Source organism: Anoplolepis gracilipes, chromosome 4 (genome assembly GCF_047496725.1).
Source record: "Anoplolepis gracilipes chromosome 4, ASM4749672v1, whole genome shotgun sequence".
In the NCBI taxonomy this organism is placed as follows: domain Eukaryota; kingdom Metazoa; phylum Arthropoda; class Insecta; order Hymenoptera; family Formicidae; genus Anoplolepis; species Anoplolepis gracilipes.
Genome location: NC_132973.1, coordinates 14,658,246 through 14,684,120, shown reverse-complemented (window position 1 = coordinate 14,684,120; position 25,875 = coordinate 14,658,246). Strand labels below are relative to the sequence as shown.

At 29.6% G+C, this 25,875-nt stretch overlaps 6 protein-coding genes, 1 long non-coding RNA gene and 1 pseudogene across 10 annotated transcripts in view; 7 read left to right on the top strand and 1 right to left on the bottom strand.

The window, feature by feature from the left end:
• The first annotated feature begins 124 nt into the window (after positions 1–124).
• On the top strand, positions 125–2,857 carry LOC140665259 (odorant receptor 43a-like). 2 transcript variants are annotated; one of them, XM_072891139.1, is made up of 5 exons: positions 125–1,428; positions 1,623–1,722; positions 1,869–1,982; positions 2,191–2,346; positions 2,437–2,857. In XM_072891139.1, the coding sequence occupies exons 1-5, from the start codon at positions 614–616 to the stop codon at positions 2,488–2,490; spliced, it is 1,239 nt and encodes a 412-aa protein (XP_072747240.1). In that variant the 5' UTR covers positions 125–613; the 3' UTR covers positions 2,491–2,857. The 2 variants fall into 2 exon arrangements, with proteins under 2 accessions (XP_072747240.1, XP_072747239.1); XM_072891138.1 differs by having other exon boundaries at positions 2,191–2,857.
• A 2,794-nt stretch (positions 2,858–5,651) lies between these two features.
• LOC140665267 (odorant receptor 82a-like) lies at positions 5,652–7,868 on the top strand. 2 transcript variants are annotated; one of them, XM_072891155.1, is made up of 5 exons: positions 5,652–6,810; positions 7,162–7,261; positions 7,365–7,475; positions 7,591–7,746; positions 7,815–7,868. In XM_072891155.1, exons 1-5 carry the CDS (start codon positions 6,017–6,019, stop codon positions 7,866–7,868), a joined length of 1,215 nt encoding a protein of 404 aa, XP_072747256.1. In that variant the 5' UTR covers positions 5,652–6,016. The 2 variants fall into 2 exon arrangements, with proteins under 2 accessions (XP_072747256.1, XP_072747254.1); XM_072891153.1 differs by lacking the exon at positions 7,815–7,868 and having other exon boundaries at positions 7,670–7,742.
• A 1,798-nt stretch (positions 7,869–9,666) lies between these two features.
• Positions 9,667–11,998, top strand: LOC140665266 (odorant receptor 10-like). The gene is made up of 5 exons (XM_072891152.1): positions 9,667–10,681; positions 11,265–11,364; positions 11,468–11,578; positions 11,646–11,801; positions 11,867–11,998. The coding sequence occupies exons 1-5, from the start codon at positions 9,897–9,899 to the stop codon at positions 11,918–11,920; spliced, it is 1,206 nt and encodes a 401-aa protein (XP_072747253.1). The 5' UTR covers positions 9,667–9,896; the 3' UTR covers positions 11,921–11,998.
• A 316-nt stretch (positions 11,999–12,314) lies between these two features.
• On the top strand, positions 12,315–23,402 carry LOC140665258 (odorant receptor 82a-like). 2 transcript variants are annotated; one of them, XM_072891136.1, is made up of 8 exons: positions 12,315–13,235; positions 13,397–13,496; positions 13,682–13,792; positions 13,989–14,144; positions 17,462–17,617; positions 22,542–22,652; positions 22,896–23,051; positions 23,251–23,402. In XM_072891136.1, the coding sequence occupies exons 1-8, from the start codon at positions 12,430–12,432 to the stop codon at positions 23,302–23,304; spliced, it is 1,650 nt and encodes a 549-aa protein (XP_072747237.1). In that variant the 5' UTR covers positions 12,315–12,429; the 3' UTR covers positions 23,305–23,402. The 2 variants fall into 2 exon arrangements, with proteins under 2 accessions (XP_072747237.1, XP_072747238.1); XM_072891137.1 differs by lacking the exons at positions 22,542–22,652; positions 22,896–23,051; positions 23,251–23,402 and adding an exon at positions 17,853–19,387 and having other exon boundaries at positions 12,317–13,235.
• Positions 15,809–25,875, bottom strand: part of LOC140665272 (uncharacterized) — an 87,423-nt gene continuing 77,356 nt past the window's right edge. The window contains exon 5 of the long non-coding RNA XR_012046579.1: positions 15,809–15,901. This is a non-coding gene — a long non-coding RNA (uncharacterized lncRNA). The remainder of the gene's footprint in view (positions 15,902–25,875) is intronic.
• Positions 15,864–17,244, top strand: LOC140665268 (uncharacterized). The gene is made up of 3 exons (XM_072891156.1): positions 15,864–16,670; positions 16,938–17,058; positions 17,134–17,244. Exons 1-2 carry the CDS (start codon positions 15,865–15,867, stop codon positions 17,044–17,046), a joined length of 915 nt encoding a protein of 304 aa, XP_072747257.1. The 5' UTR covers position 15,864; the 3' UTR covers positions 17,047–17,058; positions 17,134–17,244.
• Positions 20,226–22,424, top strand: LOC140665269 (uncharacterized). Its single transcript, XM_072891157.1, has 2 exons — positions 20,226–22,024; positions 22,107–22,424. Exons 1-2 carry the CDS (start codon positions 21,225–21,227, stop codon positions 22,213–22,215), a joined length of 909 nt encoding a protein of 302 aa, XP_072747258.1. The 5' UTR covers positions 20,226–21,224; the 3' UTR covers positions 22,216–22,424.
• On the top strand, positions 24,423–25,494 carry LOC140664449 (uncharacterized; annotated as a pseudogene).

Genomic DNA, 25,875 nt, shown 5'->3' with positions numbered 1-25,875 from the left:
TTATCAAAAAATTGCATTCTGCAACCAATCTTAAATGAAATAAAAATTTATCAATAATTCATAAAACAAAATTGTGTTACACTTTATTGTTAATAAAGTTGTGTATAATTTTTTAAAACTTTGTCACCTTACATTCACAAGTGGAACTTTTAATAGATCGCACATCAACGTGCATAACAGATTATAAAAGAAATGAGTTTGTATAAATAAAAAATATAAGGTAAAAAGTAAAATATATATCATTTATTATATTTTCATACTCGTATCACATAAATATGCACAAACAATACTTCATATAAGTACGTCATATTTTAAGAAAAGCAAACCAACCATTTTTACTGTTCACGGAAGGTAACTGTGCGGAAAAGGTAAACCTCTATATAATTTATATACAGCAGAAAACATAGTTCGAGAGGAAAAGTAGTCTACTTTTATCATCTTATGATAGTCAATATAACTATAAAATGCACCCTTCATTGTCCTGATATAGGTGATTGCTTATCTACTTTTTCTCGGAAAGGAAGCTACGTGCGCAGCCGTATTTGCGTCGACTTCCCACTCTTACATCTTTGTACAATCCTTTCAGTAGCTACCAAGTTCCCGTACTTTAACGATGTACGGAAATCCTACGCAAAATTCAAACGTTGCGACTGTCTACGATTATGAGAAAGACATGCGATTGAGCATGCAACTGAATCATTGGATATTAAAACCGCTTGGAATTTGGCCAAAATCAGCCGGAATCTCATGGGCAGAAAAATACATTTACGTATTAATAAACATAATTTGCACCAGTCTCATCGGCTTCCTGTTCATACCTTGCGCAACTTATGTCACGCTTGAACTCGAAGACACATATAATACTTTGAAGCTCTCCGGTCCACTGAATTTTTGTTTGATGGGCGTCGTCAAGTATTCTTCGCTGATCTTCCGCGAAAATGATATCTATAGAGGTATCGAGCAAATCGAAGATGATTGGACAAATACTCAACATTACGACGATCAAATCATCATGATTAGAAAAGCAAAGTTCGGCCGCCGTTTAGTGGCGATATGTGTATTTTTTATGTATGGAGGTGTTGTGTTTTACTATCTCGCCCTGCCATTCAGTCACGGCAAAATCACAGAGAATGACGGCAACTTGACGTATTGGCCTTTGCCATTTCCGGTCGCCAGAGTGCTCATCGATGCGCGACATAGCCCTATCAATGAAATTTTCTTCTGGCTGCAGTGTTTATCAGGTTTTGTTCTACACTCCATTACTGCCAGTGCTTGCAGTTTGGCTGCCGTGTTTGCTATACATACTTACGGTCGCCTAGAAGTTTTAATACAATGGATCGCACACTTGGTGGACGGAAGGGAAGATTTTTGTGCTAGCGTAGAAGAAAGACTGGCAATGGTTGTGCAACAACACGTTCGAATTTTAAAGTAAGTCACATCGTAATAAGGATAACCATTGAATTACATATATATGAAATACCTGTATATTGTTAATTATTTATAAAAAGTTTATATTAATAAATACTTAAAATCAAAATTTTTCAATTTTATTTATAGAAAAGATTTTTTCTATAAATATAATAAAATATTTTATACACTTTAATCTATTCATTGTCTTCTAGTTTTATATCGCTAACGGACAAAATATTGCGTGAAATATCTATGGTAGAAGTTGTAGGATGTACATTAAGCATGTGTTTTCTTGGATATTATACTGTCACGGTATGCATTTACGTACAACAAGTACATACCGCGAATTGTTTTGTTTTTTCAAGTAACCGGAGATAAACAGTTACAGGAAATATGCAGTTTTAAATGATATAATGTGTCATTATATGTTTTTAAATATAAGAATCTTTACTTTGCAGGAATGGCAGAGTAAAGAACCTGCAAGTAACATTATAACATATATTATTCTTCTCACATCTCTTACGTTCAATATTTTTATATTTTGTTACATTGGCGAACTTGTTGCCGAACAGGTATAATTTTTACTATCAGAGCATTCTTTCGCATCCCTCCAAAAAATTTAATAATTTATTTTACATATGTATCTTTTTACAATACATTTCTATAATAATTTATACACTAATGAAATTTAGAATTTATTTTTATTCTTTTTTTAAGCAACTTTTATTATAGTGTGGACATATCGTAGAAACGAAATGAAAAAAGTAATCCTGTAAACAGTGCAAAAAAATCGGCGAGGTGACATATATGATCGATTGGCATCGTCTACCAGGAAGGAAAAGTCTTGCCCTCGTATTGATGATTGCTATGTCGAATTCGTCTATCAAACTTACTGCCGGAAATCTCTTCGAGCTGTCTTTGAGTACTTTCGGTGACGTGAGTAATGCCAATGTCAATGTTTATTATATGTTTATAAAATTTGTTTATAAATAAGCGTGATTTACATATAACTCATTCAATCGATAGGTGCTTAAGACATCGGTTGCTTACTTAAACATGTTGCGTACATTAACTTCGTAAACTTATCTGAAATGTGGAAATTATTAATTATTATGCACAACCACGTATCTCACATGTATACTTTCATCAAGAAAAAAACTAGAGAAAGAAAGTAAAAATATAATTTTAATAAATAGGAAATTTATATGTATGGTGAAAAATATTTGTTCAAAAATTTCAATATGCTTTTTTTACAAAATCTCTCTTAAGTGTTTAACGCAATATAAAATGAAGTGAGTTTAATCAGAAATAATGCATTTCGAAGGTAATGTTGAAAAAAAGATATTAAGGTGTGTTTGTATGTACATACATGCACTGCAATACATTTTTAACGCAAATTACTTTCGAACTAATTAAAAGTAATAGTATGATATATAATAATAATAATTTAGAGTCGAATAATTTAATTAATGATATAAGAAGAATATATATCTATTATTTTTGTTTTTATCATCTAAAAAATGTTTGAGCAATCATACATGATTTTGATATACTGAAATTTCGTGTCAAAAGATTTACAAAATGCAAGTTTTATGTATTCAATATTATATTATTGTTTATTTTCTATTGTTTATTTTCTATTTTTTAACAAGCAATATTAATATTATTTTATTAACAATGTTCTTATTTTTTTTATTAGCATATGTATATGTTATTATTTACAGAAATGTACGACATGAAAAATTATTTATATATATATAACTTTTAGAATGTTTTATTAAATTTAGAAAATTAAATGTAAAAAAAATTTTATTAATTTAAAAGTATTATAATTCAAAATTTTTACACACACACACACACACACTCACACACATGTACATATATGAAAATTTTTGAAATAGATAGGAGCTTGGCTGGAATTATCAACGAACTCAAAGGTCAAGAATCTTCTGCAAACAATATTTCATTCTTTAATAACTTTCACAGTAATACCTTCTATACTATATATATGTATACTATATTCTATTTTATATATTCTGTACATTATGTTCTCTTCGAGAAGAAAGACATCCATTTAAAATTCAAACCTATAGGACCAAAAAGTCACTATCTCATAGGTGATATTAATTACTATTCGCTTTTGCATCATAGCAATCGGATACAAAAATCTGTCGAACATATTGAATACTGATTGTCGTATGGCAAAGAGAGATCATGATCAAAAAGTGATGCTGAGAAACACGAGAAGAGGTTGCGTTATAGCGGGCGGTTACGTGCTAATCATGCAGGGTGATTTGTTACAATAGCGGGGAGAATGTCACGAATAGTCGTGATCGTCGTCTACAAGACAATTACAACAGGTTGCTTACCGTCTATCAACAAAATTGTGGATGCCAGAATCAACCTAATGTACTTATGTTGCAATGTCTCTCCACCATAGTAATAAATGATGTCACGATTGCTACATCTGATCTTGCTGCCGTCTTCGCGAAGCATACTTTCGGTCAGCTTGATGTAGTTACGTCTCGAAGAATTTGTCGATGAAAAACAAGAGTTCTTGCAAAAGTAAGATTGGTGAATATCGTGGAGTACCATTTGCGAGCGTTAAAGTAAGATAAAAATCATCAAAATTATATATAAATCAATTTTGTTAATTATCTGCTAATGACAGTTATATTTAATGAATTTTTACTGATATTCAAATTTCACGCGTCTTTAAAATTTATTTCATATAAAATACAATTTCTAGTCATTATAAAAGTATCTCATAAAATATTGAAGATATTACTTCACTTCTTTTTGTAAATATTTAATATTATACATATATTTCTATATATATTGCAAAAATGAACTATTTTAGAATTAAAAAATATTCAAAATATTAAAGATCCTTTTGCCAGCTATTAAGTAAATGTATCAATTACAAATTTCTTTTACCTATGGAAGCAATTCTACGACAAATATATGTTTTGTAAAATTAGTTCAATGTGTACTTTTAATTTATTTTTATCTTGCATTTATGCATAAACAATTACAAAAAACAATCTTAATTCTATTTATTCCACACACAATTAAGATAAATATGCGCAAACAATAATGCTTTGTATGTGTATGTATTATATATATCTATGCATATTATAATATAATACTTTAAGAAAAAACAGTATTTTAAAATTCTTTAAAAGAAGAAAAATGAATATAATACGTGAATAGCAAAAGATATAAATCAGGAAGAAGAATAGCTCATTTTATCCTCTTGTAACAGTCAATATCTATAAAATGCATTCTATAATGCCATATAACATACCTGATTGTTTAACTGTCTTCATCCTAGAAGGAAACTTACGTCAGAGGGAAGAAACTTTCTCTTTAACGTTGCATTTGTGTCTTTATGTAAAATCCTTTCAATAAACTCGAATCTCTCACGGTTTGACAACGCATAAAAATTTACGAACAAAAATTTAAATCTCACGATTATCTATAATTATGAAAAGAACATATAATTAAGCATCCAACTAAATTGTTAAAATCTTGATCGAAATCAACCGATCCTTTGTGGGTAAAAAAAACTGTGTAATTGTTGATAAACATTATAGGTATTCATTTGATCTGAGGATATATACGAAAGAGAATGCATGTCTTCCACACATACTACAAGATTAACGACGTACATGCAAATTTGAAAAGAACTAATACCTTTTCATATTGTTTACCACATGACTCTATGTCAATCAGTATGATTATAAGTATAAAATGCACCTTACAATACTTCTTATTATGACTAATGATTTGATTGTTTCCCTCCGGAAAATTGTATGATTATCTGCGCTCGAATTTTCGCGCAATCCTTTTAGTTTAAACTTTTAAGTTTCCGGATATACTTTTTTGGTAAATATTTTTTAATAAATATAAAAAAATATATGTGTATATTCTTACTTAATAAACTATTCAACATAATATAAGATTTCCTTCCGTATTTTTTATAATAATGATTTCACTTGACATTTCACAAAATGAAAAGTATTTTTATATTTATTATTTGAGATTCATATCTCAAGAGCTTATCAAATATTATATAAGATATGCAGAATGGATTTTTGTATTTTAAGACACAATAATTTAATAATTATTAATTACATATTGATTGAAAGATGAGAAATAACATTGCAGCTAAAATCTGATTATTCGTATAAAATCTGACTTGTGAGATTCAAGATATTAATGAAAGCAGTAATGTGCGCTTTTTTTATTAATCTTAGCATTAAATTATAATTTAATCATAATTTTACATTCAGATTATTTTGTCAATAAACAATTCATCATGTTTTCATAATCACATAATAGTTAACAGCACTTGTCCAATCGTTTACTTCTATTATTCTTATACCGCAGTATTTTCCTCTCGTTCTCCCATGCAAAAAACTGCGAAACTGCAAGTATTGATTACGCACAATCAGTCAACCATAAAATGTCTTTTCTATCTGAGGGGATAGTCCTCAGAAATAATAATGGCTGCGCAGGCGCAGCAGTAACTACTACTTGCTATTGAAACATACAATCGGTAGTAAAGACCAGTATCTGACGCACCTTTCGCGTATTAAACACGATGCATTCCGCTCGCAAATTCAAGGTAGATGTTTATAAGCGAGATAACGACTATAGTCTCCAATTAAATCGTTGGATTTTGAAGCCGATAGGTGTTTGGCCCGAATCACCTACGAGCTCAATTATTGAAAAGATTTTATCAAAAATTTCGAGAATAATATGTCACTCCCTAATAGCTCTCACTGTCATACCTTCTATATTATATATACTCTTTGAGGAGAAAGACATTCGTTTGAAATTAAAAGTTGTAGGACCCATAAGTCATTGGCTCATGGGCGGTATAAATTATTGCTCGCTACTATATCAAAAGAAACAGATACGTAAATCCATCGTGCACATGGAAACCGATTGGCGTATGGCAAAGAGAGAGAACGATCGGGAAGTAATGCTGAAGAATGCAAAAGTAGGTCGCGTTATAGCAGGCGTTTGCGCGCTCATTATGCAGGGTGGTGTTCTCTTGTATAACATGGCGAGAGGAACGTCAAAAATACTCATGGTTATCGGCAACGAGACAGTAGAAATTGGTCGCTTACCGTGTCCGTCCTTCAACAAAATCGTGGATACCAGGTTCAGTCCGATATATGAAGTCGTATTCACGGTGCAATGTCTTTCTGGCATCGTAGTAAACAGCATTACGGTCGGTGCGTGCGGTCTCGCTGCAGTTTTCACGATGCATGCCTGTGGACAACTTACTGTAGTGATGTCGCGACTTGAAAAACTAGTCGAAGAAGAACATGATATTACAGTTCAAAAAAAACTGGCGAATCTTGTGGAACGTCATTTGCGAGCATTAAGGTAAAACTTATAATTTATTATTGTGACTTTACAATTTATTATTGTGTATAGATATATTTATAACTTTCAAATACATGTAGAAAACTGCAATTTCAAGAATTTCGAGAATTTTAAATCTAAAGATTCAAATAACAAAAAATATAATAAAATTTTCAAAAATATCACAAGAATTATCATAAAAGTATAGGCGACATAATGCGCAAAATGCGTTGATAAATTGAAAACTCATTGAAAATGTAATATTTCAGCTAAATCATTATAAAATAATAATTATTTTTAACAAGAAATATTCAAATGAAAATATTTAATTTTTTCTGAAATGTACAGTTACTGCTAATGTATGAATATCAGGTTTCTGTCACGTATGGAGATAATTATGCGTCAAATTTGCCTCGTGGAATTAGTCGGATGTACATTCAATTTATGTATGCTTGGATATTGCACCATTTTGGTATGTTTAAAATATTTAACATATAAAAAAGTGAATATGTAACAGAGAGAAATATTTAATAATTTTTTTCAAATGCTATCAAGTAGCTCGTTGTATGTTTCAGGAATGGCACGAAGAAACTACGAACACGTTAATAACGTATTTCATTATATTTACATCAATGATGTTTAATATCTTCATATTTTGCTACATCGGTGAACTTGTTACAGAACAAGTAATTATACATTTATATTATCACATTTCTTATATTTGGACCGCCATTTTTTTACTTAATAAATAATATTATAAAATTAAAATATTGATTTTAAAGAAATTTAATTTTACAACAGTGCAAAAAAGTCGGTGAGGCAGCTTATATGACAAATTGGTATCAACTGTCACATAAAACTGTCTTCGATCTGATTTTAGTTCTTATACGATCGAGCATAGTTATCAAAATTACTGCTGGAAAAATATTTCATATGTCAATCGCAACTTTCGGTGATGTAAGTGTTAGAAAGAGTACTTATATGTCATTGTTCCATTAATAAAATTCGAATTAATTATCTTTCAGGTTATTAAAACATCTATGGTATATTTAAATATGCTTAGAACTTTAACTATGTAAATATTGTACAATAAAACGTGAGTTTAAATATTTAACGTGTAATAAATATTTTACATCTAAAAGTATAAAATTACATAACAAATTTTGCATAATGTGCATGTACTTTAAAATGTATTTTTATGATGCTATGATTTATTAATTTTCTCATTTGTCTTTTATTTTACTCACATCGAAAACGATATCTAAGTATTTGAAATAAATAAAAACAATCTATTTTATTCTTGTACGAGAGCAAATAATTTTATAGGAAAATTGTCGACTTTTAATAATATTATCTCCTTATTGATAGTATGTATACTAAATTTTTAAAATAAGATTATTATATTATGAAAATAATTAAAGTATACATAAATAATATTCTACATATAAATACAATAAAGATATTTATTTTTTCTACACACTTTAGAAATTATGCAGTATTATAAAATTATTATTGTGTCCTTTTCTCTTTTTTACGATCTGCCTTCCAATGTATTGTCACAAAGCAGCGCCGGCTATGCAACAAGTTGCATTAAGCTTATCGATTACCGTAAAGTTCCGCCTATTTGCTGTAACGTGTTCTTTTCTACACCAAACACAATCGTGAAAATTTGCGCAAGCGCTGTAACACACATTTTCGCTGCGCGAGAATACCAAAACCAAAACCTCGCGCATTTTCGTGAGATGGAGGGCTGTGAACAAATCAAATATGAATTAGTTAATATTATGCAATATTATTTGTAGTATGTTAAAGCAGTGAAAAACTTGCTGATAATAAATAACAATATTTATTTTATAAATTATATAAATATTAAAGTTTATAAATAATTGAAGATTTTCAATTAGCAGGATATACTGCTATATTAATATATTGTTATGTTTGTTTTGCATTTGTTATATTAAGTGAATTCTGCATCAATTGTCTCATTAAATTGATCGAAAAATATTTGATCGGATATTATGTGATTACAGTGAAGTAAAGGTTTTTTGCATCAAAATTATATTAGGGTATGTGGCTTTAATATTATATATATATATATATTATATATATTAAATAGTTAATGTATGTACGCTAATATCTTAATAATCAACACAAATAAAAAGTCTAATTGCTAAAAGCTAAACATTCTAATAAATATTAATTAGAAAAAAACTATTTTTATGTATTTCGATCTTTCAGGAAACACGGAAGATACGAAGAATATTGCAACTTGCGATATCCTCTATCAATGATCTTTAATATCTTTTTATTTTGTTACATCGGCAAGTTTCTCTGAACAGAAATAGGTAACGCGCAGATCTGTATAAAATTTGGCATATAAAAGTGACATTTATAAAGTCGTTCGTAGATTTTATCATTAATCATTAATCATTGATTATTTCTTTTATTGATCTTTTTCTAAAATAGATATCTTAAAGAAATATTATATTAATATAAATTTGCATAATTTTCTCAAAAAAAAAAAAACAAAACACTAGCAATACTTTTCTATTTATATTTTCTGAACAATAATTTATTTTAGATAAATTAAAACGTCTTATTTAAACATGTAAGTTGCTTGCACATATATGTACCAATATAATTCTTAAACCGGTATTCATAGTCTGATTTTATATTTAAGGTCATCTTAAGATCTCGTTCAACCAATAAAATGATGTTATGTGGTCACTTCATTGGTTGAACGAGATCTTAAGATTATTTTAAATATAAGCTCAAACTATGAATATCAGCCTTAGATTAAATTAATCAAAAGAACCAATTGCAATGAAATGTTATTGATCAATTTTTCAAGAAACAGATTTTTAAATTAATATAATTCTGTAATGTTTTGACAAGATGCTTCATAACGTGGTGCTTGTATAACGTATGATATTACGTATGATAATCGTAGAATTCTTTGATCAAACTACTGACTCAGCGTATATGGATGCATTCGCAACCGAAGCAACAAGTCCAACAGCACCTTTCAATCGATCAGATTTATTTCACTATCTTTTCGCGCAGACGCTACAGTCTATTAGTAGTCATTGTACCGTCGCGTAGTCATAATGTGTCGGTCGGTGACTAAAGAGCTGCATGATCACAGCATACAGTTGAATCGGTGGTTTCTAAAGCCGATAGGCGCGTGGCCGCGATCTACCGGAACTTCGAACAGCGAGAAAGCCGTGTCTCGTGCTCTAATATTCGTCTGTTATTTTTTAATAGCCTTCACTGTCATACCGTGCGCGTTGAACATCGTTCTCGAGGAGAAGAACGTCGAGCTAAAACTCCGTGCGATCGGTCCACTGAGCCACTGGCTTATGGGTGGAATAAATTATTGTTCTCTATTGCTGCGTAGCGCCGATATACACCGATGCGTGCGACATATGGAAATAGATTGGCGAGTCACCAGGAGATCGCAACATCGCGAGATCATGGTGAGGAACGCGAGATTGGGCAGATTCATCGCAGGTTTCTGCGCGATATTCATGCACGGCGGCGTCTTCTCCTACAGCGTTTTTGGGATAACGACAGTGATGGTGCCGATCGACGACAATCACAGCGTCCCGATGCTCCAGTTACCCTGTCCCTCGTACAGCAAGTTTGTGGATGCTCGATTCAGTCCGGCAAATGAAATCGTGCTAATAATGCAGTTATTATCATGTTTCGTAGTAAACTCTACAACTGTCGGAGCTTGCAGCTTGGCCGCCGTTTTCGCTATGCATGCGTGCGGTCAGCTCGATATTTTGACCTTGCGTCTAGACAAACTCGTCGAAGGTGAAGGTGTGAAAGAAAATGATACAGCCCAGCAAAGGCTGGCCAATATCGTAAATCATCACTTGCGCGTTTTGAGGTAATACGTTTAAAAATCAATAAAATAATATTCGAGAATATAATTTCATAGAATTAATTGTCAAACCGTCTAATTAATTAAATATATACTTCTTTATTAAGAGAAATTTTTTATGTTATTGATAAAAAAATTATTGCTCTTTTTATTTATACAAGCGAGTTGAAAAACTTACATTTAAATGATATTTAGTTTTAATTTTGATGTTAAAAACACTTTTATTCCTTTTCACTCGTTCTTAATCTCATAAAACAAGTTTTTGCAAGCTCTAAATTGTTTTTTCTTCTGTTTCATTAACAAAAATTTTAGAGTATCTTTTCATTAATAAAAAATACTGTATATAGTGTCTTACTGTATACTATGTACTACAGTGTTTCAAAATTAAAGAACTTTATTTTATTTATAAATTTTAGAATATTGCAAAATAAATTTTTTCTCTTGTTAATAAAAGTTTAATTATAATATATTATATAATAAAACAGATACAAATTACAATGTTGATAAATAAAAATAATTTGGATAAAATTCTGAAAAAATGTAATATAATATCAAAGATTTCTCTAATTTCTTAAAATTTTAATTTTAGGTTTATAGCGCGCATCGAAGATGTTATGAATCAAATATGTCTGGTAGAATTAGTTGGATGTACATTTAACTTGTGTATGCTTGGATATTATTCAATTACGGTATGCTAATTATCTTAAAAGGTGAATATGTCTAGTCACAATCACTTTAATAACACACTTTTTAAATCTCAAAAAAATTTTCAATTTGTTATTTTCTTTTTAGTGGTGGAATAAAATTGATTCAAAAAGTACAGCGGCATATATTATTGTATATATATCCATGAGTTTCAATATTTTTATATTTTGCTACATAGGTGAAATTTTAACGCAACAGGTAAAGAAATTGTGAATGGCCTAGAATAAATTAACATATATATTTTTAACAGCCATATTTATTATAGTGTAAGAAAATTGGTGAAACAGCGTATATGACTGATTGGTATTGCTTACCTCGTACAACAGCTCTTGGATTGATCCTGATTATATCCAGATCGAGTGCTGTGATCAAAATAACTGCTGGAAAATTAATTCAACTTTCCATTGCGACTTTTAGTGACGTAAGTAACTAGTCAACAAATTCTGTTTGGAAACATTTTCAGTAAGTAATTTATCATCATTCCAGGTTATTAAAACGTCCTTCGTTTATCTAAATATGTTACGAACTGTTACAACGTAAACATTAATGCGTAGAGGTTTTCAATATATTTTTACCTTCTTTATTTATACAATAAAGGCACACAAACACAACATTATTTATCTGTTATTAGGAAATACAATTTAAAATTAAAATTAAAATACAGATTGTATTACAGTTATTATATCTGTTCTATAATATTCTTTACAAAATATCTTATACAAAAAAACTTCCTGTGCTTTATTTGTTAATAATAATATATACAAATCATATAAAATAATATTATGTCATACTCACAATTGCAATGCGCACCAAAGAGTATTAATGCTTCCATAAAACTCTCTTTATAATTAGCTACCTTTCCGTGAGCAGTTATCGATTAGATGTGCGTTCTATCGGAAAGCAACCCTGTACACCAAACAATTATAAAGATTCGCGCAGGCGCTCACTCAAGCATAGCTTCGAGCAATGCACTACTTGGCGTGACTATAAGATATATATATTTGTCACTCACAACTTGTCAGTGCATCGTGCGCCTCCACGAAGCGATCATGACGTATTCCAAGCGTGTGTCAACGAGAGCTCAACTCACGTATAAAAATAATAACGATTACAGTGTACAATTAGTTCGTTGGTTTTTAATGCCAATCGGTGTTTGGCCACGAATGAGCATGGCAACGAAAATCAAAAGGCTATCTTCATACATGCATATTCTTGTCAGCTTGTTCTTCGTAGTAATTGTTGCAGTGCCGTTTTTGTTATACGTCTTAGTGGAAGAGGAAGATATCGAAATAAAATTGAGCATGATAGGTCCGTTGAGCCACTGGATTATGGGTATAATCAATTACTGTTTGCTTCTTATACACAACAATGATATTCGCGAATGCGTGCAACACATGGAAACCGATTGGAAACTGATTAAAAGAAACGAGGATCAACAGGTAATGCTGCGACAAGTCAAAGTCGGCCGTTTCGTCGTCGGAATGTGCGCGATATTCATGCAGAGCGGCACATTTCTCTTTGCTATAGTAAAAACGTTGACTACTACAATTATCATCGTCGGCAATGAGACCATTTCGATGCGTCTCATGGCTTGTCCTATTTATACCAAGTTCATCGATACGAGATTCAGTCCTGCGAATGAGATTATGCAGGTTGTAGAAATGATATCTTGTTATATAGTTAATTCTATTATAGCAGGCGTTTGCAGTCTTGATGCGATCTTTGCTGTGCACGCGTACGCTCAGCTGACTGTATTATTTTCGTGGTTAAACAAACTCGTGGACAAAAATGATGGAAACATTTCCGCTGAACGAAGATTGGGTGCTATAGTGGAGCATCATTTGAGGGTGCTGAGGTATTTATAAAGTATCTGCGTTTGTACTGAATATGTTTTTATCGTATTAAAAAAGTATTTGCATGAATAAATTGACTTATATTAAATAAGTATGTTTTTCTAAAAAAAAAAAAAAAGAAAATATTATTGTCACGTGTTGCAATTGAGTATATGCGTTTCAGTTTTATATCGCGTGTGGAGTCTATTATGCAAACTATCTGCCTCGTGGAATTGCTCGGATGTACAATGAATATGTGTTTACTTGCATATTACTTTATTACGGTATGCTAAAAAAAAACAAGAAAGGTGAATATGTATAATCGCGCATTTTTTATAATTTTTTTTATTTATGATATTATTATGATTTTATTTATTATGAAATGTTAGTTTAGTAATTATATATAGTAGTATAAATATAAAAAAGTCAATTCTTCATTATTTCTAATTATTAATTTTTGTCTTTATAGAATTGGGATACACTTGATATGGCAAAATTGATGTCATTTGTTCTTATATATTTATCTGTGGCTTTCAATATTTTTGTATTTTGTTACATCGGTGAAATTCTTACAGAACAGGTAATAATTTGAATTCGAATTAAATATAATTAGTAACTATGCAAGCAATCTAAAAGATAATTGTATGTATTTTTTTACTATATTTAGTTTAGTTTACTATTTTACTATATTTATAATTAACTATAATTTTACTAATATACTAGAACATTTTTATATGTTTAATTAATAAACAATTGTTTAAATTTAAATTTATTAGTGCAAAACCGTCGGTCAAAAGGCGTATATGATTGACTGGTACGAATTACCACACGAAACTGCTCTTGGGCTTATTTTGATAATAGCACGGTCAAATAATGTTACCAAGTTAACTGCTGGAAAATTTTTTCAATTGTCTATAGCAACTTTCGGTGATGTAAGTACCACACATACATCACACTTATGCTAAACATTAATAAAAATTTAACATATTGTATACATTTCCTTTATATTTTTATTATTATTGTAATATTTTTATACTGATTATATTTTCTCTAATTTTTTATATATTATTTTAAATTAATTTTAGAATTTAATTTTAAATTATTAATCTGCATTCTATAAGAAGGAGACATTACAATTTCAGATAGTTAAAACTTCCATGGTATATTTGAATATGTTGCGGACGATGAGTCCCTCTGCATGAACAATATTAGCTATATTTAAAAACTTAATAAATATATATAAAACTTAATAAATATATATTTTGTGTATAGAGTATAGATATAATAGGTAGAAATATTAAATAAATAGAATAAATCATGTTGCAATATTTATAACTATGTTACTAAAAGCATAGTAGATTTTTATATTATCCAAAACATCTTTAAATTTAAACAATAATTATTAATATATAAGCAAATCTAAATTCTGTTCAACAAAAAATCGTAATTGCATATTTTATGTACGGTAAACTAATATATTTTTCTTCAATATGTCTTACGTACAGGGATGAAAGTTACTTTTAAAAAATAACTAGTTACCGTTACTCGTGACCGAGTCAAAATAGTAACTAGTTACTGTTATTCGTTACTTATTATCAAAAGTAACTAGTTATCGTTATTTTTTTCGTTACTTTTTTAATGTTAAAACAAGATTAAAAATTAAATAAAAAATATACTGATCATAATTTGTATCACCAGTGATGAAAATTATACAGAAGGTTTGTTTTAATGCGACAAAACTGGCAAATTAAACTTATTTATTTATTGAATGATTGACATAAAGACATAAATGATTGGCATTAAAACAAACCTTCTGTAAAAAATATACTTTTGTAATATATTTTATTTAAAAAATTAATAATTAAAATATTAATAAAATATCAATACATTTTTTTAAATGTTTTATTTTAAATTTCTAAAACCATAAATAATAAGGAAAAAATTTTAAAACCCTCAAAGTATAAATAAAAAAATTTTAGTTTGCATTAAATTTATAACTATAGTCAAACACACGATATATTTTAGTACTCTCATAATTAAGATCCGTATTCAGAACGTGCTTACAAAGATGTTAGCATGTTCTAAATACGGAGCTTTATGAATATGATCTGTTGATAATTGAAGATTAGAATATATAAAATAGAAATTAGAAAATATGTTATAAATAAGTTCCATATATAAAAAGTAACGATAAAAGTAACTGTTAAATTCGTAACCGTTACTAAAAAAAATGTAACTACGTTACCGCTACAGTTACAGAAAAAAAATAGTAACGTCATCACTTCGTTATCAAAAAAAAAAAAAAAAAAAGTAATTGTAACGGTAACGACGTTACAAGTAACGCGTTACTTCCCCACCTTGCCTATATCGTAAATCGTATTGGAAATCACGTATTTACATACAATAAACTATAAGAGAAAATTGATAGAAAAATTTATCCGCGCTATAATTAATGTTTGCCGTGTGTTCTCCACTCTTAGACAGTCAACGTTACATTTCCGCGAGCAATAATTATCGATCAGACATGCGTCTCTCTCGGGAAGCACAACCCTGTGGGTTCACCAAAGATTCGCGCAGGCGCCCGTTCGAACATAACTCCAGTGCACCACCCATTACAGTCAGTTGCGTATTGTGTGCCTCCGCGAAACAATCATGACGTATTCCGAGCGTGTGCCAACGAGCATCAAACCTACACATAAAAACAATAACGATTATAGTCTTCAACTAACTCGTTGGTTCCTGATGCCGATTGCTGCCTGGCCACGAGCACGTGCATCGATGACGGAAAGAGTTTCTTTGCAAGCGCATATTCTCGCTTGCTCGTTTTTGATAGCAATTGTTATGGTGCCGTGCTTGTTATATGTATCGCTGGAGGAGAAAGACATCCAGATAAAACTGAACGTTATGGGTCCGCTGAGCCACTGGATTATGGGTATGATTAATTACTGGTTGCTTCTTACGCGCAGCGACGACATTCGCAAATGCGTGCGACACATGGAGACGGATTGGAGGCTGGTTCGAAGGATCGACGATCAAGAAGTGATGCTGCGATACGCTAAAATCGGTCGTTTCATCGCCGCATTTTGCGCGGTGTTTATGCAGAGCGGAACGTTACTCTTTGTAGTAACCAAAGCGATGACATCTATTACCATCCTCGTGGGTAACGTAACGATGTCGATGCACTCTATGGCTTGTCCGATTTACAGCAAATTTATCGATACAACATTCAGTCCCGCAAACGAGATCATGCTGGCCGTGGAGCTATTATCGTGTTTTATAGTGAATTCGGTTACGGTGGGCGCTTGCAGTCTTGCTGCAGTTTTTGCGATGCACGCTTACGGTCAACTTAGCATGTTATTCTCGTGGTTAAATAATCTCGTTACAGACGAGGATAAGGGAAACGAGAATGCTGAACAGAAGCTGGCTGTTATCGTGGAGCATCATTTAAGAGTGCTGAGGTACCTTATATACTTATATACTATAAGTATATAAACATTAAGAGATTTAATTATGTTTCATTGTATTATAGATAAAAAATTTTATTTAATAATCACAATCTGACTACATATTTTCGCGCACATTCTATCAAATAAGATATTATTATTTCAATATTTTATAAAAAATAATATATATTTAAAATTATATGTATTTATGTTAAACAAAATGAAATATAGATATTTCCTTCATTAAAAAACACCGCGTTGGACTTCATATAAATGTTTCAGTTTTATATCACGCATGGAAAATATTATGCAACATATTTGTCTTGTGGAATTAGTGGGATGCACGATAAATATGTGTCTAGTTGCATATTATTCTATTACGGTACGCTAAAGACTTAAAAAGGTGAATATATATATTATAGCAGAATTTTATCTGTTTATATATAAAATGTTAAATATAATTTCTTTGATTTCCTAGAATTGGAGTGATTTGAATGCAGCAAAAATGATATCATATATTATTATATATATATCTATGGCTTTCAATATTTTTATATTTTGTTATATTGGCGAAATTCTCACAGAACAGGTAACATCTCGAATTTATGATGAATTTTTAAACATTGGGATTATTATATACTTTTATATATATATATATATATATATATATATATATATTGCCATTATTGTTTAATAAACTGTTGATTGCATTTCTTCTTTCTTTGATATACTTTTTATTTTTTTTGATTTTTTTAATGTGAAAAATGTTTATAAAAAACTTCAAAATATCTTTATTTATTTATTAGTGCAAAAATGTCGGTGAAGAGGCCTACATGACCAATTGGTATGACTTGCCGCACAAAACTGCCCTTGGTCTCGTCTTGATAATAGCGCAATCGAGTAATGTCATCAAGATAACTGCCGGAAAATTATTTCAATTGTCTATTGCAACTTTTGGTGATGTAAGTAAAAGTATATATTGCACTTATAAATGGAATATTGTATTAATAAAAGTTTTACAAATTTTTTTATACTTTATATTTATAAATTATTACAAAATATTCCTTCATATTTTTCTCTTCATTTATAATCTTTTATTGTTTATTCACTCATTTTTTAATACAAACGCTCATGCTTTAATGTTGTCAAAATGCGATTAATATATCGTAAATAGGAAGGAAGACCTTCTTGTTTCAGGTAATTAAAACTTCTGTGGTATATTTGAATATTTTAAGAACGATGACTCCTCCCACGTAAACCAATAAAACAAATAAAGTTTAGAGAACGTAAATATATTTTGTATAGAACACAAATATGATATAAAAAATAGAAGAAAAATATATAATAAATAAAAACCACATTTATATACATATATATACTATACTATATAAATTTTTTCATAATAATATAGTTTAAAAGCACAGCAACGTTTGTCAATGTTAAACGAAAATTATTTTAGAATTAAAGATTTCTTATGATATTACATACACATCATATTAATATACAAAAATATTTATTTTTCGAAACTGCGAAGTTAGTTTATATTATATATGTATATATATATATAAGATTATTATTTTGTTTCATATATAAAGTTTAAAGGAAAATAATTCGCTCGATCTTTTCAGTTCAATACTTACTTTAGTATTGACAAAACATATGCAAAATTACTAAAATGTATTGCATTATCAAAAGGTGAAATATTTTCCCTAACGCAGTTGTCAGCAATTCCTGTCTTCAATTGAACAGTTGTTTTTGAAATTAATTGGCCAAACCCAGTTACAACAACAAACAAGGAAAAATGCTCGAAGATATTGACATATATCTGTTACTCTTATAGCTTATGTGATCGTGCTGTATATTGTTAAGAAATTTTTACAAAGAATGATCGCGAAATGATATAATATGCCAAGCTTAATCACTTCGTTAGATTTTGTGATATTCATTCATAATAATGCATTCCTCTTTAATTTAATTTTAATAATTTCATTGCTATCAAGACAATGAAAATGACGATTTTTGTTATCAAAAACAGGATCATCACGATAATGCTTTTGATGCATAGCAAAATAATTGACGGGAAGTTCAGTTCAATAAACAAACTATTATTGTAATGCTTGTCTTTATAATAGATATTTATCGTAGTTGTTTGCAGTCTCATTGTCGACTTCACGATGCACGTTTACTGTCTATTAAATGTATTGTATAAGGTATTAAACAAGCTCGTTCAGAAAAAAGAAAAGAAAGAAAAATTCAGCAAAACAAAAATTAATTATCGTTATAAAATATCACTTAAGAAATGTGTTCTCAGATACTTATAAGTATTAATTATAATTATTAAGCTTTCTTTGCATGCACCTATTTGCATTATACATTTATTTATATTATGCTTTATCGAGCTTCCCACGGATCAGGTATTGAACGATAATAATTACTTAATAAAAATAGTTGTTGATTGATTTCCTACGATTATAGAGCATAAAAACGTATGTTCTCTTCCTGTACTCTCGATTGATATCGAATTTCTCATAAAATTGCTAGCAGTTTCATTCTAATGATCGCAGTAGCTAGCTATATCGCGGTATACTTAATAAGACTATTGCGGGAAAATCTATAAATCTAGCTCTCAATAGCTTAATGCTACAAGTGTTTCTATTTCATACGTAAACTTATTTTCTTTTATATTTGTATGTTTATAATTATATTATTGTTGTCGATCTCTCTCTCTCTCTCTCTCTCTGTCTCTCTCTCTCTCTCTCTTTCTTATAATTTATAGTTAAATGAGACAGTATCAACAGAATAAATTCCTTAACAATAATGAATAATGATATTTTACTTAAATGATATCTTGTTTAAATAATAATATATGTATAGCATAAAGTGTACATTATTTCTTCTAAATCGTAAGTTCAAACTCTAACAATTACCATGACACGTACGACAGTTTTTCCTTTGCTCAACGTCACATTTACCCTAAAGTTTAATACGCTAAATTCACAACTTTTTCTTGCATGTCCCTTTATTACGAGTAGCCGTTTCATAAACGCAAGCGCACTGCACATTATTCTTACTCTAGAAAAAGAGAGATAATCTATCATTACACAATGCAATAATTATTATATAATTAATATAGTAAAGTTATTAATAAGAGAAAATTCTCAATAATTAAAAAACAGTGGCGTGCGTAAAATTCGCGATCAAAATTATGTAAAAAATTTTAGTTTAATAAACATTAACAATATTGTCAAATATAAAGCTAATTACGGAATAATCGTCGAAAACAACTTGAGCAAATAAAAATTATTTCAATTATACGCTGTAAGTAATTCGCGTTATTTTGCGAATGATCCGTGTATGGTCGATAGCATAATTCGCATTTAACGCAGACAAAATTGCAATCCGTTTGCAAAACGTTTTTTATTATTTTTTATTTTTGTTTATTCTCATGCTAAATTATATTATTATGATAATGAAAAATATTTTGCACAAAATTTTACATAATCAATTTAATGTTAATAATTATCAAACAGAAATTCGGAACTAATATAATTTTCATAGATTATTATATTAGTTTATTATTATAATTATAAATTTATATAACAAACTTTATTTATTATAACTGTATAAGAATTGGAAAATTCATACAGCCGTATTAACTTAGTCTGTCATACAAACATCTTTCGTTATTTCCATTTTTATTAATTATTGTTAGTTTCGATAGATCAGGTATTGAGCAATATTTACATTATTTTTGCTGTGAAAATTAAGCACGTTCTCAAGGACACTTTTTATAATATATAATCGGTACTACAACAGAAGTAAACTGTATACTCAAAAATATATAATCAGAAATTATAATCAAGATTGAATTAATAATATCTATGACGAATTGGCATCATCTTCCGCATATAAAGTTTCCAATATTTCTTGCAAAAATCTCTGCAAGCAGAATTATAGACATGTCTCTACACATTCGATAAAGTAAGTATAAAAGTTTGTCATTTTTGTTTTTCAGCAGTAAGTCACACAACCTGTTTTGTTACTTCATAGATTATCAAAACGTTGATGATATTCTACTTTCGAATTTATCACTTTAATCTACTTCGAAAACTTATCACGTAATTTTATATTTTTCAATAAATTATTCTTGTCATAGATACTATATAATGAGTTACTATAATTATATTTAATCTGTAATTGTCATCTTTTGACACAGTAAACAAGATTTGTCAACAAATATTTCTTTTTATAATTTCTCTTTTCCACTTTTCTCATAAGAAGTCAGATACAGAGCTTCATAATTAATTTATATATTTATTAAAATTTAAAATTAGTTATTTTACGGAACGAGCTTGACCACTCACTTCAATAGTAATTCACGTGAAAGCACCGGTCATGAACGCTTGTCGACTGCACATACAAATGTCCCTTTCAGAAAGGGCAAAAAATACATCAATGCAAGTGTTCGTCAACTTTACTTAAAGTTGGCGCAGGCGCCTGTTGAAACACAATCTTTGTCAGAAGCATTGACCACAGCGACAGTACGTCAGATGCATTCGTGAAGCAATCATGACGAATCTGAAATCTGTGCCAAAAAATGACGATTCGAAAAATAATAATAATTACAGTCTCCAATTAAATCGATGGTTCCTCAAACCAATCGGTGCGTGGCCGCAAACGAACACATCAGGCATTGTTTGGAAGATTCTTGTGTTATTACACATTTTCACTTGTTTAATTATAGTAGCACTCATAATGATACCATGTACGTTATATGTGTTATTAGAAGAGAACGATATCAAATTAAAATTGAGTGCAATTGGACCACTGATGCACAGAATTATGGGCTCGGTAAATTATTGGACGTTGTTAACGCGCAGCAATGACATTCGCGATTGCATACAACACATGGAAACTGATTGGAGACTCATACAAAGGATCGAAGATCGCAATGTGATGTTGCAGCATGCCAAATTCGGTCGTTCCGTCGCAGGGATCTGCGGCGTGATTATGCACGGCGGTACGTTCCTGTTCAGCATAGCCAAGGCAATAAAAACTACAACTGTCACCGTTGACAACGAGACTTTCACGATGCATCCGATGACGTGTCCGATTTATAGCAAGATCATCGATATAAGATTCAGTCCGGTGAACGAAATCGCTCTTGTTATACAATTCCTTTCGACGTTTATAGCTAGTTGCGCTACTGTCGGTGGTTGCAGCTTGGCTGCTGTCTTCGCAATGCATGCTTGTGGTCAACTAAATGTGCTATATACGTGGCTGCACGAACTTGACAGTCCAAAGGAAGGAAATCATGTAGCTAAGCAAAAAATAGCTACTATAGTAAAACATCACTTGAGAGTGTTAAAGTATATTGTTCTTAAAAACACATTTTAAAAGCATTTTGCTCGAATATACGTTATTAACATACATATATCTATACGTTTTTAGCTTTATATCACGCATAGAGAGTATTATGAATAAAGTCTCTCTTGCGGAATTAGTGGGGTGCACAATAAGTATGTGCTTGGTTGGATATTATTCTATTATGGTATGCTAAAGACAAAAGAAAATGGATATCTCATTAAACGTACTGATAACTTTTCTATTTACTCATGAATAATATAGGCGCGGTAATTAGGAAGCTAATGTTCAAGATTACTGCAAATTTATGGCCTATTTATCGCGCTTTGGCTCTTATTCATCCTTTCTATCACTTAATAATCGTTCTTATACATACTTTGAGCTTATTACTTTTATTACCAAACATATTTTTCTTATATATCACACATATATCATATTTTGTTAAAATGTAGAACAAATATAACAAAATAGATATATTTTATTTTTAGACGACAGATATAAGTCTATATTTCAATTTTTCAGGCTTGGGAAACGTTTGATGCAGCAAAAATAACATCTTATGTTATTGTATATTTATCAATGGGATTTAATATTTTTATATTTTGTTATATCGGAGAAATTATCTCAGAACAGGTAACATATAGATCCAAATCAAAATAATTTCATTAATTTATAATCAAAATTATTGTGTAAAATATATAATATTCTTTACGTTATTGCATATAAAATGGCCAACAGTATAGTAATTTCATTTTTAACTAAACTAAATATACGCACTCTCAAGACTTCTATTTTTTAAATAATTTATTTTTTAATCTAATTATCAAACTTTCCATTTCTTTAAAAGAGTTTAAAAATATTGATTTTGGTTGGTAGTGTAAACTCGTTGGAGAAATGGCATATATGACTAATTGGTATAAATTACATCATAAAACTGCACGTAATCTCGTTTTGATTATTGCACGATCGAGTAATGTAATCAAAATCACGGCAGGAAAAATGTTTCAATTGTCTATTGCAACTTTTGGTGATGTAAGTAACGCATATACATACAATAATCTTTAATTAACTAAAAAAATTAAAAAATGTTACATGTATATATATATATATATATATATATATATATACATATACTATATATATATTATATATATATATATATATATATTATATATATATATATATATAGTATCATTTGCTTGTATACACAAATAAAGACTGTTTTTTTCAGGTAATTAAAAGTTCTTTAGTATATTTAAATCTTTTACGAACGATGACTATGTGATAAATAATTCAATATATAGTAGGATAAACAAGATGTAAAATATATTTTATATATAGAACAAATAAAAAATATATTCTCTTAAGCAAAATAAAAATAAAAAGAATTTATTAAATATTTTCTGGTATCCATTATTATTTTTAACATTTTATTATGTTTCAGTTTCATGAAAAATAAAAAAATTAATTAATGCAAAAAGCCTGAAAAATCCGAATAATGAACAATTGACAAAGTGAAACATATTCCCATGTCCCTACAAATTTATTCTCAGTTCTCATAACACGCAAGGGTCTCTCAACCAACTGAAAATATAAACCTTACATCAAATAATTATCGTTCAAATATTTCTCTCTGGTAATTTATTAATATAGCAGTATAAACATTTCCGAAGCGAACACATCTGAAATATGATGTAAGAATGTTCATTAATTTCTAATTCATATATGTATATACATATATAAATTTGATATATTTTTAAAAAAATATCTAGGCGCGTTTAAAAATTTTATATTATCTATATTTTTTTAAGATCTATATTAATTTCTTAGTGTAAAAATATCAAAAATGTGGCATATATAACAAATTAGTATATAAACCACATCACAGAATTGACAACTTAAATATCTAATTAGTTACTTAAATTAGTTATATTTAATCCGTAATTGTGATTTTTTGACACAAGTAAGTAAGATTTGCTAACAAATATTTCTTTTTTAAATTTCTCTTTTACACTTTTCTTGTAAGAAGTCAAATGCAGAGCTTCATAGTTAATTTATGTTTTTATTAAAATTTACTTTTAAGATTAGTTATTATGGCGGAAACTTAATTATTCACTTTAATAGCAATTCATGTGACATTATTAATTTAACAGAATTCGTTTTTAAGTTCAATGTGATTTGATACAAAATAATAGTTTGCGTTTCGTGAACGCACCAAAAAGATCGTCTCATGCTTATCAACCCTGTAATTACTTGCGGTAAAACAATTGCACACACGCAATCTGTAGTACGGAACTTTTAACCGTGTCGAACAATGGTTGCGAAGGTGACTCATCTACGCAGACACAAGTTTCGTCGTATTGTCGTCAGTCAATCGTGATCGCACAATCATCATGCAAATAAATATCAGGTTTTTTCCTTGCCAGCCCATATCATGTTTGGAACCTACATAACTTTAATTATAAAAACGACATAAGATATACTTTGCAAGTGCACAAATTGATCTTGGAATTTATCGGCGTATGGCCAACTTTGGAAAAATCTCGACTTTGCAAAAGATTTTTAAGACGAGTCCTCCGAACGATGTGTTGTTTCCTACTGTCCTTCAACCTAATAACGTGAGCGTTATATATGTTTCTAATTATGAATACGTTCAAAGGCAGATTGAGAATAGTCGGCGGATTCTATTTTTATATTATTCAGATATTGCATGTTTATTTAGAAGAGGATAATATCAAGGAATGCGTGAAACATATGGAACAAGACTGGCAAAATGTCCACATGTGAAGGACCATATAGAATTATATTGATCGAGCAAAAACCGGGCGGTTCATTCTAATTTGCACTATACTATATTCACCAGCGGTTTTACTTACCGTCTGATACAGCCAATAGTTTGCAAGATTGTCATTAATGAAAACGTTACTATCAGACCATTAATATAAGGCAATTACTTCGTTTTCTTCGATCCGCAGCACAATTCCGCTTACGAAATCGTTTTCTCGATGCATTTACTTACCAGTGTCGTCACATATGTCATTAAGACATTTGTGGTGTAACTGTGTTGTTTACCGTGCACGTTGTGGTCAACTCGTGATACTGACCGCTTGGCTAGAAGATCTATCAAACGATGATCAGGGATCGAGAAGAGTCATGCCGCTGCTCGAAGATTGGCGGTGATCATCATGACACATAAGGATACGTATAGGTGAGCAACTGAAATCATTATACATCTTGTGTTCAATTTTTTTGCATTTATAAATTTTCTTCTTATAATGGGAGTGACCATTTAAAGTGTGAAAGCAAAAAATTATATGTCCCTTCCTCGATTTCGGTTGATCGATTATTTCGGATAAGCGATTATTTAATCGACTAAGACCCGATACCTGTAACTTTCATTTAAATCTTTATACAAGTCAGTTTATAATTTCTATTAATATATAAAGCTTCATAAATGATTGCAGTTTTATACCGATTCCGATAACACATTATAAACATGCATATATAACATTTTGAAAATATGTTTCAACATAGTTTATCTGCACAAGCAAATTTTTGCCCCATTTTTATAATGTCTATTTAATAAAAATTATTAAAATGTTACATATTTTTTAAGGTTCTATTAAAATTAATTATTTTACGCTTGTTAAAATCAGCTTTGCAAGTGTTTGTCTGTTTAACTCGTTGTTAGAAAGACTGGCATTTATTTATTGAATTATTGACTTTTCACAAATTAAAATTTTTGTAATCAAAATAAATATAAAGTAATAAAAAATTTTATTAACTTGAAAAAAATATCTTTAATGTATATGTAATACTAAAAATTATCCAATACAATATCAATTTGAAAATTTTT